The 14,149-nt window shown below is 34.8% G+C and overlaps 2 protein-coding genes across 3 annotated transcripts in view; both read left to right on the forward strand.

Moving 5' to 3' along the window:
* Positions 1-6,659, forward strand: part of LOC106130598 (carnitine O-palmitoyltransferase 1, liver isoform) — a 32,086-nt gene extending 25,427 nt beyond the window's left edge. For both annotated transcript variants that reach the window (XM_013329487.2, XM_013329488.2), the window contains exons 14-16: positions 635-833; positions 1,589-1,749; positions 2,816-6,659. In XM_013329487.2, the coding sequence (XP_013184941.1) occupies positions 635-833; positions 1,589-1,749; positions 2,816-2,917 (462 nt within the window). In that variant the 3' untranslated portion in view covers positions 2,918-6,659. The remainder of the gene's footprint in view (positions 1-634; positions 834-1,588; positions 1,750-2,815) is intronic.
* Positions 6,660-7,251: 592 nt separating this feature from the next.
* Positions 7,252-14,144, forward strand: LOC106130622 (protein ABHD13). The gene is made up of 5 exons (XM_013329517.2): positions 7,252-7,704; positions 9,004-9,232; positions 9,744-9,937; positions 10,484-10,644; positions 11,748-14,144. Exons 1-5 carry the CDS (start codon positions 7,554-7,556, stop codon positions 12,048-12,050), a joined length of 1,038 nt encoding a protein of 345 aa, XP_013184971.1. The 5' UTR covers positions 7,252-7,553; the 3' UTR covers positions 12,051-14,144.
* The last annotated feature ends 5 nt before the right edge of the window (positions 14,145-14,149 follow it).

Genomic DNA, 14,149 nt, shown 5'->3' on the forward strand with positions numbered 1-14,149 from the left:
AGAATTAATAAATATGAATATATACGGGACAAATTATACAGATTGAGTTAGCCTCAAAGTAAGACTTGTCTCGAGATACTAACTCAACGATACTATATTTTACAATAAATACTCAAACAAATAGATAAACATCCAAGACCCAGGACAATCAGAGAGTGAGAGTTACCCATCGAACCCTGGCCGGGATTCGAACCCGGGATCTATTGTGACACAGACAAGCGCACTACCGCTGCGCCACAGTTTTTATTTCCTTTTTTTATCTGTAATATGGCGAGGTATTCTATATTTCTGGTCAAGCTTTATACCTCAAAAGCATTAAACCAAGACACTTAACACACTTTTATATTCTCATAATAGAAGAAATCACCATTATTCTCGTTCACGCGGGAATTTTGGGAAATCCTCTCTTAGATCACCCTTAGACCACAAAAAAGAACTAAACAAAATACAAGCCAAGTATCTGTGTAATTTGTCTAGTATATAACTACGTATTTATATATTTAAATTTCAAGTCTAGAACTAGTGGTTTGTGTTGCGCGTTGATATGTCAGTCATTCACTTTCTTCTTTTATATGCTTAGACGTAGAAGTGATTTCATAGAGAAGAAATATATAAACCCCTTATTTTCTTCCAGGTGGAACAAAAAATAGAGTTATTCCAGAAAGCTTCCCAGCGTCATCAGATAGGATACCAGGACGCGATGTCCGGCCGGGGCATAGACCGGCACCTGTTCTGCCTGTACGTGGTCTCCAAGTACCTGGAGCTGGAGTCGCCCTTCCTCCAGGAGGTGTTCAACGAGCCCTGGCGTCTTTCCACCAGCCAGACACCCCACGGTTAGTCGATAAACATACATACATACATAAAATCACGCCTCTTTCCCGGAGGGGTAGGCAGAGACTACCTCTTTCCACTTGCCACGATCTCTCATATCTCAGATCATATTTCCTTCGCTTCATCCACATTCATAACTCGTTAGTCGATATAGTTGCTAGCTTTTGCAAAAAAAATTGTGCCTTTAGGAATTTCTTCTTTGAACTAGAATTTATGGGGTCAGCTGTGGGATAAACTTTCAGATAAAAGTAGAATCTCTTTAGTTGACTCTTTTGACAAGCACCTTATCTCTGTTAAAAACCCAATTACTTTCTTATGAAAAGACGCTTGTGTTGTAACCCCAAGATAAGGTAAGGTGTCTTTGATCAGCATTGCAATAAGCTTTTAATAAAAAAAGGATATTATACTGTTAATAAGTGATACCTTGTATCCAATTTTGAAAATAAATCTATTCTATTATATACAATTAATCAGAAAGGTACTAATAATAAATATACCTAATTAAATAATATAAACTAATATTAATAAAAAAAAACTATTCTTAACTAAAAACATTATTGTTTAAATTTTGGCCCCTAGGAAGTGAGGGGCACTTCATATTGTACTTCTTCTTCATATTCGACTATTGAACTCTTACTTCCCATGAAGGAATTAAAACCTGAGATGATATTGTATAAAGCTAGTCGCTAGCTGGATCCTATGCAATGTCAAAGCATTAGATAGGACCCAAATACAGATAGTTAATGATTGCCCCCAGGTCAAACAAACCTCCTCGACTTGAAGAAGTACCCCAAATGTATCAGCGCTGGCGGCGGCTTCGGTCCAGTTGCCGACGACGGCTACGGAGTCTCCTACATCATCGTTGGTGATGACACCGTTTTCTTCCACGTCTCCAGCAAGAAGAGTTGCCCCATTACGGTGAGAATACATACAAACATATAATCACGGCTATATCCCTTGCGATGTAGACAGAGCCAACAGTCTTGAAAGACTGGTAGGTCACAATCAGCTGTTTGGCTTAATTATAGAATTGAGATTCTAATAGTGAATATATATACCTACAAAGATGGAATTGATCGATCCCACTTCTGACCCCGTAAAAATGCCACGCGCGTTTTTAACGCTCGGAAAACTATAGCTGTTTCGCTTTTTATTATAACGTGAAGCGGGACAGCGATAGTATTTCCATACCATGCTATAACCACGCTGGAGACCTTTACATCCCACTTCTGAGAACGGGTACGGATTTCAGGCATCAAAACTTATATAATTTGGGTACGACACACACGTATAAAATATACTCATTTAGGTATATACCTCCACTTTGAGTTGTATGATGTAAATCAAATTTTATTTTGTTTAGCTTACAATGGACGTAGTAGCAGTAAGTCGCGTTCAATTCAGGGCCGGATTTGGGGTGTCTGGGAAATGTAAAGGATTTTTATACAAATTATATGAACATAGAGAAGCAATAACACAATTCTTACACGAAAAAACCAAAGAGTGGTCAATTTCAGGCGATGAATACTTTATTTTTATTTTTAATTTTGTTAATAACTGCCAGCGTTTAAGACATCTAAATCCGGCTCTGATTGTATCATCAAATACACGTCACACTTAATGAACACATTATGAACTTAGTAATAATTAAGTATAAATAATCATTACCAGTGTCATGTGGTTCCCTGCACCAATAGAACAAAGAATAGGACCATAAGAATAGAATAGATTTATTTTCAAAATTGATTACAAGGTATCACTTATTGACGTCACAAGAATTGCGATTCAAATAGTGCTAGGTTGCTAGTACATCGCCTTAAAGACGAACCCCACGTTTATAAGCCTATCCCTTAGTCGTCTTTTACGACATCCATGGGAAAGGTACGGAGTGGTTCTGTTCTTTTTTTATATTGTTGCCGGGAGCCACAGCATGTCGTTTACGTTACACTATTTTCACTTTATATATATATTTTCACTGTTCCAGAGTTCGTCGAATTTCGTCAAACAGATCGAGGGCTCGCTACAGGACGTCAAAGATCTATTCTTGGAGTATAAGAAACTCAAAAACGGTGTTAATAACTCTTAATTAGGCCTATATTGTTTTAGAGTAATATTCAAATTTCGTTGTTGTTTCAATTGTGTAGTTTATAAATATTTTTCCTAAGCTCTGATTGTGTTGACACGACACGACAAACTTTATACTTGTTTCTCATGGGGGTAGGCAGAGACGATAGTTTCCACTTTTTACTAATCCTTTTCACGTATAACCAAGGTGTATGTCGATCTTCCCTCTCTTTCTGTCTCAAGGATTTAAAAAGAGAGGGATAGATATATGCTTCGTGAACGTTCGTTATTGACCCCTGTGTGTTCTTTCTTTACTATCACATAATAAATACTCGCCACTTTCCCGAAAGGGTAGGCAGATGAGTAAGAAATACCGGAAAATATTTATAATTATAACCTCAATATTACACTCGGAAAATAACATGAAACCAACGACGACCCTCACATGTAAAGTGGACAGAGCGTAGTTCAATTTACGTGCCGTCAAATGCATTCAGAACTTTAGTATAAAGCACATAGTTTTAAAGCTTGATTGGATTGGGATTCGCGCACTCTTAAGCTTAAAGTACCACAGAACACTGAACGCCCTATAGTCTTCCTTGCTCTGTTATATGACACATTTAAATGTCCAGTCATCTTTCAATATTAAGCAGATACATATTATATTGAAAAGTACTAACAGTGTCTTAAATAAAATACTTGACAATTTTAATTAATTTAATTCAATATTATTTTAACGAACCGGTTTTTACTTGGTTAAGAACGCGGTTAGACTGAAGATGCAATTAATTGTCCAGACTTGTAGCCGTGGCCGTAAAACACTTTAAAAATTTTAATTTTTTTTTATAACATTAACTTAATCGTATGCCAAATAAATCTGGTAGACGTCAGCCTAGAAGTTTTATTAATATTAAATTAAAAAAGAAAACTTTTGTTGTTTATATCCATTTGAATATGAGGGTACTTCACTATTATTAGACTATAATGAACTTCGATCAACTATGAACGTCAGAAACAGAGCAAATGCGCCGAGGAAATGGCCAGTTTCAGTGGACGAACTGTGTGCAATTATATATTATTGTACCAAAACTAAATAAATAAATGTGCTCTATGAAAAGACTTGTCTGTGAATGTGGGGTTGTATGCATTAATCTATTTTATTACCGAAATCACAAGTTGAAATCCTAAATAAAATCAACTATTCACAATAACACTCGTATAAAGAATTTTTTTTTATTAACGATGTTGCCCGAGCTGACTTGGACTAGCGATTTAAAAAACCATTGATAATTCTATGTTCCATTCGTTTGCTCTGAAATCGTCCATGATATATTTTAATATTGTTATTCACAACATTGACAACTTATTGCATATCTAATCTGTGTTCATGAAATTTGTATTAGATAAATGTTGTTACATAATTCCATTGATATTTCATATTTATATATTTGTGCACTCGCATTTCACGAGCGAATCAAATGTTTGTAAAAATAAAACCGGGGTGCTATCTTTAAACCTGGTGTCTTATTTCGAATGGTTAATCGAACTCGTAGATATCGAATGAGACATCAGTAGCAAAATAGCACCCGTGGTTTTAATAGTATCTCGGCAAATTATTTATTAATATTTTTTGATGAACATTTTCTGTTATTAACTCGAATATGGAAATGGGATGTACAATTGTACAGTTGATAACGTTTAACATGTATATTGCGAAATATATTACAGTGAATAATTTGATTGGGGCAAAAGTTTTCATAGCAATTTATATAAATGAGCATATTTTAAAAACGTTTTAACTCTGTACAGTCTAATTATAATCGTATCTCTTTCTAGTTTTCACATCACTTTTTGAAAGATTTATTGAGACGTTTGTCCCGACTTAAAAATATATATATTGAATGTACATTGGTGTTTCTGTGAGGGTGTAGCTTGTTATTCACATTATACATAGGGTAGGAATATAAGTATATCCACAGACATATATATTTAACTAGATTACACAACCATCCTCTGAGAAGATTTACCTTATTACTAGTTTACAATTATATTATCCGTGTTTAATCTTTTATTTTCCTTTTTATTATTTAATGCCTTCTTCATTCACATGGCCCCAAAGCACATCGTCTTGCGTTTGAAATAAAATAGTATCTAATCTAGTAGGTTATATGTCTGTGTAATAAGTAGGCGTCTGACGGACATGTATGTACAATGTCTGGCACATAAGTTTAATCAAGACATGTGTCTGCGCAGTTGCTATAGTCGAACATACCTTACCTCGACTTGGCTGGTACATTTTACACAGAGATGAACTAAGGTGCCAGACAATGTATTGGTAGCGTGTTATACAATGCAAAATAATTATAACTTGTGATAAGAGGTCCCTTGTATATATTTTATAATGCTTTTATGATTTTTGCTACGATTTTGTTTTCTATAATAATGACTTTCAATAATAAAAGCAGTTGATGAATGTCGTTCGGTTATATAATATTAGTTTATTGGGTTTATGAATATATGAACACATTGCATGTTATGTACCTATTACAATCAGGGGATGTGCGCTAAAACATAAAACAACGTCTACAGTTATCAAAATGGGAGACATAGTGGATTGAAATCAGTTATTGTCTGGAATTGACAGTTACAAATCGACAAGCAAAACTTGACAATCGTTGTGTTTTCGTAATATAAGTACATCGGCAATCCAATGCATTTGTTTTAAACGATTTATTTTAATACTCTGAAATGTTATTCTGTCCATTAAAATAATTAAGTAGTTATATTATTTGATTAGGGGGTTATTTAAGGCTGTAAACATCTAGATCGTGTTTCGTAGAACTATCACCCAATCATTTTTAAATTTATGTATGGATTCTTCCAACTGTCAATAGTTCGAGTTCGCATCGAACGAAAATCCACTTATTTGAATTATGAGTGAGTCGCTTAGTTCGGAAATAGAACATCAGTACCACTAATAATTTGTTTGAAATTCCGTTTTTCGCAAAATTAGGCAGTTGGGTATAGTGAACCGGGACCAAGCATCCGTGACCAGTTACATTTTAAACGTGTTCTTACAATATTTTCAGGGTATTTAGAAGTAACTAACCACATTTTTTTTTTACAAAAAACAAAAAAGGAATTTATTTTTCTTAATTCTGCTTATTTTTGGCCACCTCTATTTTGTAACAAACTTTAACCTTTTATTTTTAAGTTTTACACTAATTTGACATTCCTTCAGCCGATTCCGGGATGTTACAATCTTATTTCTCTCTTCGGTCACCGATGCTTAGTCTATAAGACAATAGTGCAATAAATCAAAGTGCTAGTTAATCGTATTGTTGAATAATTGAAATAAATAGTAAAATATCGCGTTCCGTTACTATTGGAATTGAAAGTGAGAGTAGATTTGCACAGCTAGAAATTAATTTTGCTTGTAATTTATTTATTTTTTTACTCAGATTATCTGTTTCGAAGTTATTCAACATTTAGCTGAAATCCCACTGTCATAATTATAAACGGAACGCGAATCTTCAATTGTTTTTAATTTTATATTTACCAAACTGCATAATATGATATGGCATTTAACTTAAAAATGAATCAGGTTGAGGGGCCAAAGTATGTGATTTTTTTTTATACATTTTGGTTTCGCCTAGAATAGACCCTCTCTAGAGTAATGGAATAATAATAGTTTTTGGAAGAATGTGTTTTAAGCTACTTACAAATTTTTATCATTCAATTGTAAATAAATATAGTGATCAGTGTTCTTGTGTTTTCTTTAGACCATCATATTTTGTATGTTTTAAGTACGTCTTTCAAATTTAAAGCATTGAGCATAATGTTTTTGGGATGAAATACCCAGTCCAGTAGAAAAATATTTAAGTCACGCCTTCAAGTTAATTTGAATAGCGTAAAATTACCTACCAATAACACAAATCAAACTAAAATAGAATGAATATAATTATCTCTCTGTCGGTATGTAGGTATGTGTAATTATTACTTTCCTAGAAGATACAGGATCATGAGGGGCCTTTAGTGAAGACGGGCGGTACTACGCCATGAAAATGATACAGGTTGCTTGTTGCTCCAATGTTAAAATTAAAAGAAGCTCTGATGGTGACAGACAAGTTTCCGTGCATTAACAGCTAGAGAAACATAAAATTGTGCAGCCAACAATATGCGTTTCTTTTCAAGAAATTTACCACATAGGTAATATTTTCAGTGAGTAAAAAAAGTTTCCTTAGATTTCGATTTCATCTATATCGACACGAAGTCGATTGAGTCGATAAATAAAGAATATACAACACAACACTACTGATCAATGACCTCAAATGACAGATGTGACAGGATGGCAAAAAATGTCAGCAAAGCAGTCCTTCCTTTTACAATGTCAAGCAGTGAAGATAAAAATTAATCCAATACATTTTCCTGTTGTATTAATGACGCGCCCCAAATCTTTTCCACCACATTTTATTAATGAAAAAATGTGCACATTAACACTAACTCGAAATTCATCGTAAATTTTAGCTTACTGCAATTTGTTTGCCGTGAATATGTTTTGTTTTTGTTTGTCCCTTGCGTGGTGAATTAATGATTTATCGACGTCATATCACAATGCATAATTGATTTTAATTTTAATTTATGATTTGTCAGCAGCAATGGCTCATATAGAAGTGTTGTATCACATTCTGAGAGTGGTTTTATACAAATTATGGGTAGTGACCACACTGACTTTATTTTCATGTTTACTTATTTACTGGTTCTATGGATTTTTCACCGCAATCACAATCTTTATCTGTGGCATATCTGGTAAGTAATTTATTGTAAAGATAATTTTCAGAAGAACGAAACAAAATGAAAAGCAAATGATATTGATATTTTTGTTTTGAATTGCTGTCTCATTCAGTTTTCAAAGAAAGCAAATTATTGTTTACTGTAGGTAATTACACTGTACCCTGATAAATTATGTCTATAATGGTTTATGTGAAGAAAGAATAAAGGAAATCAGTCCCAACCAATTTAATTTAAAGTTATTTGCCTATTACAACATTAATCAGTAGCTCCAGCTACACAAAACAAAAAATCTTATTTCTCTGTTGCCATGAGAATTTTGGAATATCCTTTTCATGAAAATACCTACTACCTAAGGAACATACATACATAAAATCATATTTATATACCTGGAGGCGTAGACAGAACCGACCATCTTAAAAAGACTGAAAGGCCATTCACTTGTAGGGCAAAATTATGGAATTGAGATTCAAATAATATCTGAAAGCCTACCTTCCTAAATTCAAAGCCCTACCTGAAGAATATCAAGTTTATTTGCCTTTCCCTTAGTCACCTTTCACAATACCTGTAACTGGGGGGGGAACTGTACACAATTTTATAATAGATTTAGAATAGGTGACTTACCAAAAATTAATAGAGTATGTAAAAAAAGGACTTGGTAAGAAAGCTTATTATAGGACTGATGATTGATGACCTGAATGATAAAAACATGAACCGTGAACCTAAATAAAAATTCAGTACACTCTGTACCTAAATCTATTTAAAATGGATAAACTATAAAAATATAAAATAAAATTATTATTTAAAATGTGTAAAGGTCAATTAATCACAATCACAATGTATTCTCTCATCCACATTTCTATTCTAAGGTTGGATGGTTGTGAGGTTAATGTTGTTGAGTAGAATGGTCTGTTTTGTACAGTGATATTTTTCAACCTCTTAACCACAGGTTCCTGGTCTGCTCATGGCTGACCAAGGTTCAAATATGACAATGAACTTTTAATTTATCCATCTGCTTGATAGGGCATTGTATAACTTATACTATCATTGAGTTAGTTTCCCTTAACATGCTTGATCTTAGGTTGGAACCCGCTCATTCTGCATAATTCCTAAATGATCGGGCCGAGGGTCTGGTGGATCAGTCAGAATAAAACACCAGATTTTCAGATAGTTCAAGGAGTCCTGTCTGGTCATCATCTTAGTGAACATCTATAGTCAGTTTTTTCTAAATTCATCTAAATGTCAAGTCAAACTGTCTGTCTGTCCATGGAGACTGAACGGCCGCAACACTGAGTTACCTATTTATTTATATTATAGGGATACTGTACAGCGCTCAGGATCTGCTTCTATATTATCCCAACGACCCGCCCGACTCGCGAGCATTTGTCCTACAACCAAGCAACTACAAGCTTCCTTACGAGAGCATCAAGATAATCAACAGGGATGGTTTCAAAATCCACATGTTCCTGATTAAACAACCCAACAATAGTAACCATCGTCCAACCATGCTTTTTTTTCATGGCAATGCGGGCAATATGGGGCAAAGGTGAGACTCAGATCATTGTGGTACTTCTTCTACACATGCGCTTTGGAAGCGGTAGTAGTTATAATTAGATTTAAGTTATGTGACGTCAATAAGTGATACCTTGTATCCAATTTTGAAAATAAATCTATTCTATTCTATTGTCTATGATATCATAAGGAAATGTTTTATATTAATGTAGTTGTAAGTAGGAACTTACTTTATGTACATACATATGGTCACGTCTATATCTCATGCGGGGTAGACAAAGCCAACAGTCACGTTAAGACATTTTAAGCTTCAGGAACTTCTTTAAGAAATAATGCTTCCCTATCCATTTGCTGCAATATTTTCTTGCAATCTCTATAGTTAAGGTTACTCTTGACAATAAACCTAACTATGTTTGCCTTCCCCTTCCCCGTACCCTCGAAATTTGAATTTCTCTAATGTATTGAATTCTCATTTACACTTGAAATTCGAATTTCTTCATTATATTTACACATGAAATTCTTATTTCTCTAATGTTTTTGCGCAGATTATCCAACGCTTCCGGTTTCTACCACAAACTGAACATAAACATACTGATGCTGGAGTATCGAGGGTATGGTCTGTCTGAGGGCTCCCCGTCTGAGAAGGGCTTGTACTCTGATGCTCAGTGTGCTATGGACTATATACTGCAGAGGTCTGATGTTGATACCTCCAAGATCATTCTATTTGGCAGGTCGTTAGGTGAGCTCCATGTACTTTTGAACTGTATAATTTAAAAAGATGTGTTTTCAATTTTTTAGATAAGGGACTTTGTGTTAGATCTACATAATTTAATCTTTCAGACAAATGTTCAAAGAGCTCAGATCAATCAGAGACAATAATTGAACACATGACCTCGATTCCAGGCGCAAGTTCCGTACCGCCACTGCGCCGAAAGGCTTTCGTACATACATACTATATCCCTTGCGGGGTAGACAGAGCCAACAGTCTTGAAAAGACTGAAAGGCCACGTTCAGCTATTTGGCATAATTATATAAATGAGATTCAAATAGTGACAGGTTGCTAACCAATCGCCTAAAAAAGAATTCCAAGTTTGTGAGCCTATCCCTTAGTCGCCTTTTACGACATGGGAAAGAGATGGAGTGGTCCTATTCTTTTTTTTCGTATTGGTGTCGGGAACCACACGGCACTGGAATGGTGCAGAAGGAATTAAATGTATAAGTTGTATTATTTTATTTATTTTACACGGCAAAGGCTTTCAAGCACATAATTATTGTATTACCACAGGAGGGGCGATAGCCATAGACTTGGCTTCGAGGGTGGAATACCGCAGCAGGATCTGGGCCATGATCGTGGAGAACACGTTCACCAGCATCCCGGAAATGGCGCGGATCATACTGAAATGGCGATGTTTGCTTTATCTGCCGGAGTTCTGCCACAAGAATAAGGTACCTACACGTTTTTAGGGTTCCGTACGTCTGAATACAAAAACGGAACCCTTATAGGATCACTCGTGTGTCTGTCTGTCCGTCCATCCGTCGCTTACAGTCAATTATCTCCGAATCTATTAGACCGATTAAGTTGAAATTTGGTACACATATCAATTCCTGTGACCCAAACACAGAGGTGTGACGTGAGCAGATGAAATCTGTATATGGGGGGTCATTTTTGGGGGGGAAGGGGAAAATTATTTTTTCTTAAAACATAAATCTGTCCTTCTAAATGAGTTATTCCGGTCTGGGTGTCCAATATCTGATATCGTAGTGGGTCCGTTGGTTTATTTTAATTGGATACATACATATGGTCACGTCTATCTCCCTTGCGGGGTAGACAGAGGCAACAGTCTTGAAAAGACTGAATGGCCACGTTCAGCTATTTGGCTTAATGATAGAATTGATGGATTTTAATTGGATGTTTTTATTATTGTTTGTATTCCATACGTACCGTACCGTACGTGGTCGATATCCCTTCCCTTGGCACGTTGCGAAATATTTCATCATGAAAACCTGTGATATATTGTTTAGTAAGAACTTGGCAAAATGGCGCCGCGCTTTATCTATATACTAATATTATAAAGCTGAAGAGTTTGTTTGTTTGAACGCGCTAATCTCAGGAACTACTGGTTCGAATTGAAAAATTCGCGGACGAAGTCGCGGGCACAGCTAGTTGCGAATATTCTGTATTGTGTTGCGAGTGTGTGTGCATAAATTTCGTGTTACAGTACAGTTTGTTTGTTTATCTGTGGAGCGGCATACCATGCACGCGCATCATGAAATTAGATGGCATTCATGTCCAGTCTGTCAAGTCAAGTCAATATCCCTTGCAGGGCAAGACAGAGCCAACAATCTTGAAACGGTGGATAGGCCACTGTTCAGTTGTTTGGCTTAATGATATAATTGAGATTCTTATAGTGATAGGCTGCCAGCCCATCGCCTATAAGAAGAATATGATTTGAATGTTTTTTTTTATTTGCGTTCCATACAGATTCCCTATCCTCTTACCATTTCAAACGGTAACAAAGATTTCATTATTTCCACTCTTTATATTGCAGTACCTGTCAATAAAGAAAATAAACCAAGTACTGACGCCATCCCTCTTCATATGCGGCTCCAACGACGCCCTGGTTCCACCGTCTATGGCCAAAGAGTTGTATGTCAAATGCGGGGCTATGTGCAAGAAACTAGTGGTGATGCCCGGCGGCGGCCATGATGACACCTGGACCTGCAGGGACTATTACAACTCCATAGAACAGTTTCTGGCTAATGTACCATCTTTGCCGGACAATGTTGGCCCATACTTCGACCACATGTCAAAAGATCCCGCCAACAGGCACACGCTGGTTCATACAGTGTAAATTGTGACATTTATTATTGTGCTAATTAAACTACATATTCGTATATGCATAGCATTTAGTGTTAACATTATTTATTTATTTATTTTAGGCCCGTCATACACTTACCTATGCCATTACTTGCGTAACGTGGAAAATAAATTTGAAAATGGATCGTGTTGAACGCAATTCATACAATTAAAAAAAAAATTTAAATTCGGATTTTTTTACCGTAAAGTTATGTCTGAAAGTTAATGTGTTTGTGTAAATTTAATTTTGTTCGATACGAATCGGTAATGTAATGTGGCGGGCCTAAAGAAGTTGTCGTGGACTCGTATCAAGTATGAGGATTTACCTCAAAAAAGATATTGATATTTTATAAGTATTTGCGTCAACTGAAACGCATTCGACATTGATAACTATAATCTCCTTGATCCGGTGTACAATGTCGTATGAAACCTAAGATATGTTAAAATTAAATCGATATTTGTATCGAGTAGATAGGTATCTATACTAATTGATAAATCAGTGAATTGTCTTTTATGCTAGGGATGATTTTCGCGGGTTAGACTAACCGGTTTTTGACAATTGAAGATATTCAGTCTGTGGTTTTTACCAAATCGAATTTGGAGCGAATCAAATATTTTTAGATCAAAAATGTCCATGTTGCATTTAAAAATACTAATGTAAGCTATAATTCGGTATTTCTGTGTACAATTAGATTTTTGTTGAGTAATTTTAGCCTTAAATTAGGTTATCTGCTATGTCACACATTGGCTCCTAGTGTAACTGAGTCTAATGCTTCAGTATTAGTAGATAAGAAAAAAAAATACCGCCTAAATTTAAACATTCGAAATGGCCATTCAAAAAAAAAATATTTTTACTATGAATAAATTGGTATTTAAGACTATTTTGGTAACTAAAAATACCCTCATGATATTAAATGGTCAGAATGTAAATAACTAGATGTATTTTTCAACTATTTCGTATGCACAAAATGATTTTTTTAATCGACGGATAAATCGGATGAAAAGCACAATAACTTTTTCTTTCTATTGCGTTATATTTTTGATCCATTGTCATACAGAAAGCATGAAGTTAATTTATGAAACATTCCTTATTAGGTGTTTGTGTGAATTTAATGTATTTATGGTAGTCTATACACATATTCTCCATTTTTATTATAAATAGGTCTTAATATCAACTCTCGCTGATATTTTTTTATTTTTAGCAATGCTATAATTACTTTTTGGAAATAGAGTTCCTTCATCCAATAATATAAGTATGTGTTACATAATACACCCAATAATATACTATTTGTAGACACAGTATGTATTATACAAATATACCGTAGACTTATAATTACCAAAACGCGAAATACGAAATCATTCGACTATGTTTACATATCTTTGATGTTACCTAGTAATGATTGTATGTAAGTAGCAATAAAATGAATGTTTATTTAAATGTCTCACATAATATTTCATCTGTCTACGTAACTTGACCAAAAAAATCTGTCAAATGGCGGTCTCAAATGTACGTTAAATCCTTACTGGGAACTCTTAATAACAATTTGAAAAATCTTGATTATATACAAGATATTATATCATAATCTTACCTTAAGCTTGGTTCTAAGTTCAGAAGTGCGACGAGAGTCGCTCTCTGTGTGCAAACCATACCTTGTCAGATCACCTAGGTAGTGTACCTACCCCGGGGTTTGAACCGGGAACACTCAGATAATGAATTTTGTATAGATTAATGTAATATCTAAAGTAATTCTTTGGCTATGGTTGTGGTGCCAAACTTCGTTTATATGTCGAGTGTCAAACTACACATTTCATATTCTAAGATATTTTTTTGTTTTCATTGCTTATATACTTCAGAATAACTTTACAATTATGACACAAAAATATTCGAAGCTTGTGATGTATTATTTGATTTTAATATAAGACTCTTAATGTAGGTAACCTATCCTGTCTTCTTTGTCAATTAAGGTTGTTCTCTGGCACATTGACCTCCGTGATTGTTCAACGATGTATTTAACTTAAATTCAGGCGACGATTCGAACAGCCAATATAAATTCGTTCAAATTTTTTCGAATGAAGTTATTTTTTTCTATTATG

The sequence above is a fragment of the Amyelois transitella genome, chromosome Z (assembly GCF_032362555.1).
Source record: "Amyelois transitella isolate CPQ chromosome Z, ilAmyTran1.1, whole genome shotgun sequence".
Taxonomy (NCBI): domain Eukaryota; kingdom Metazoa; phylum Arthropoda; class Insecta; order Lepidoptera; family Pyralidae; genus Amyelois; species Amyelois transitella.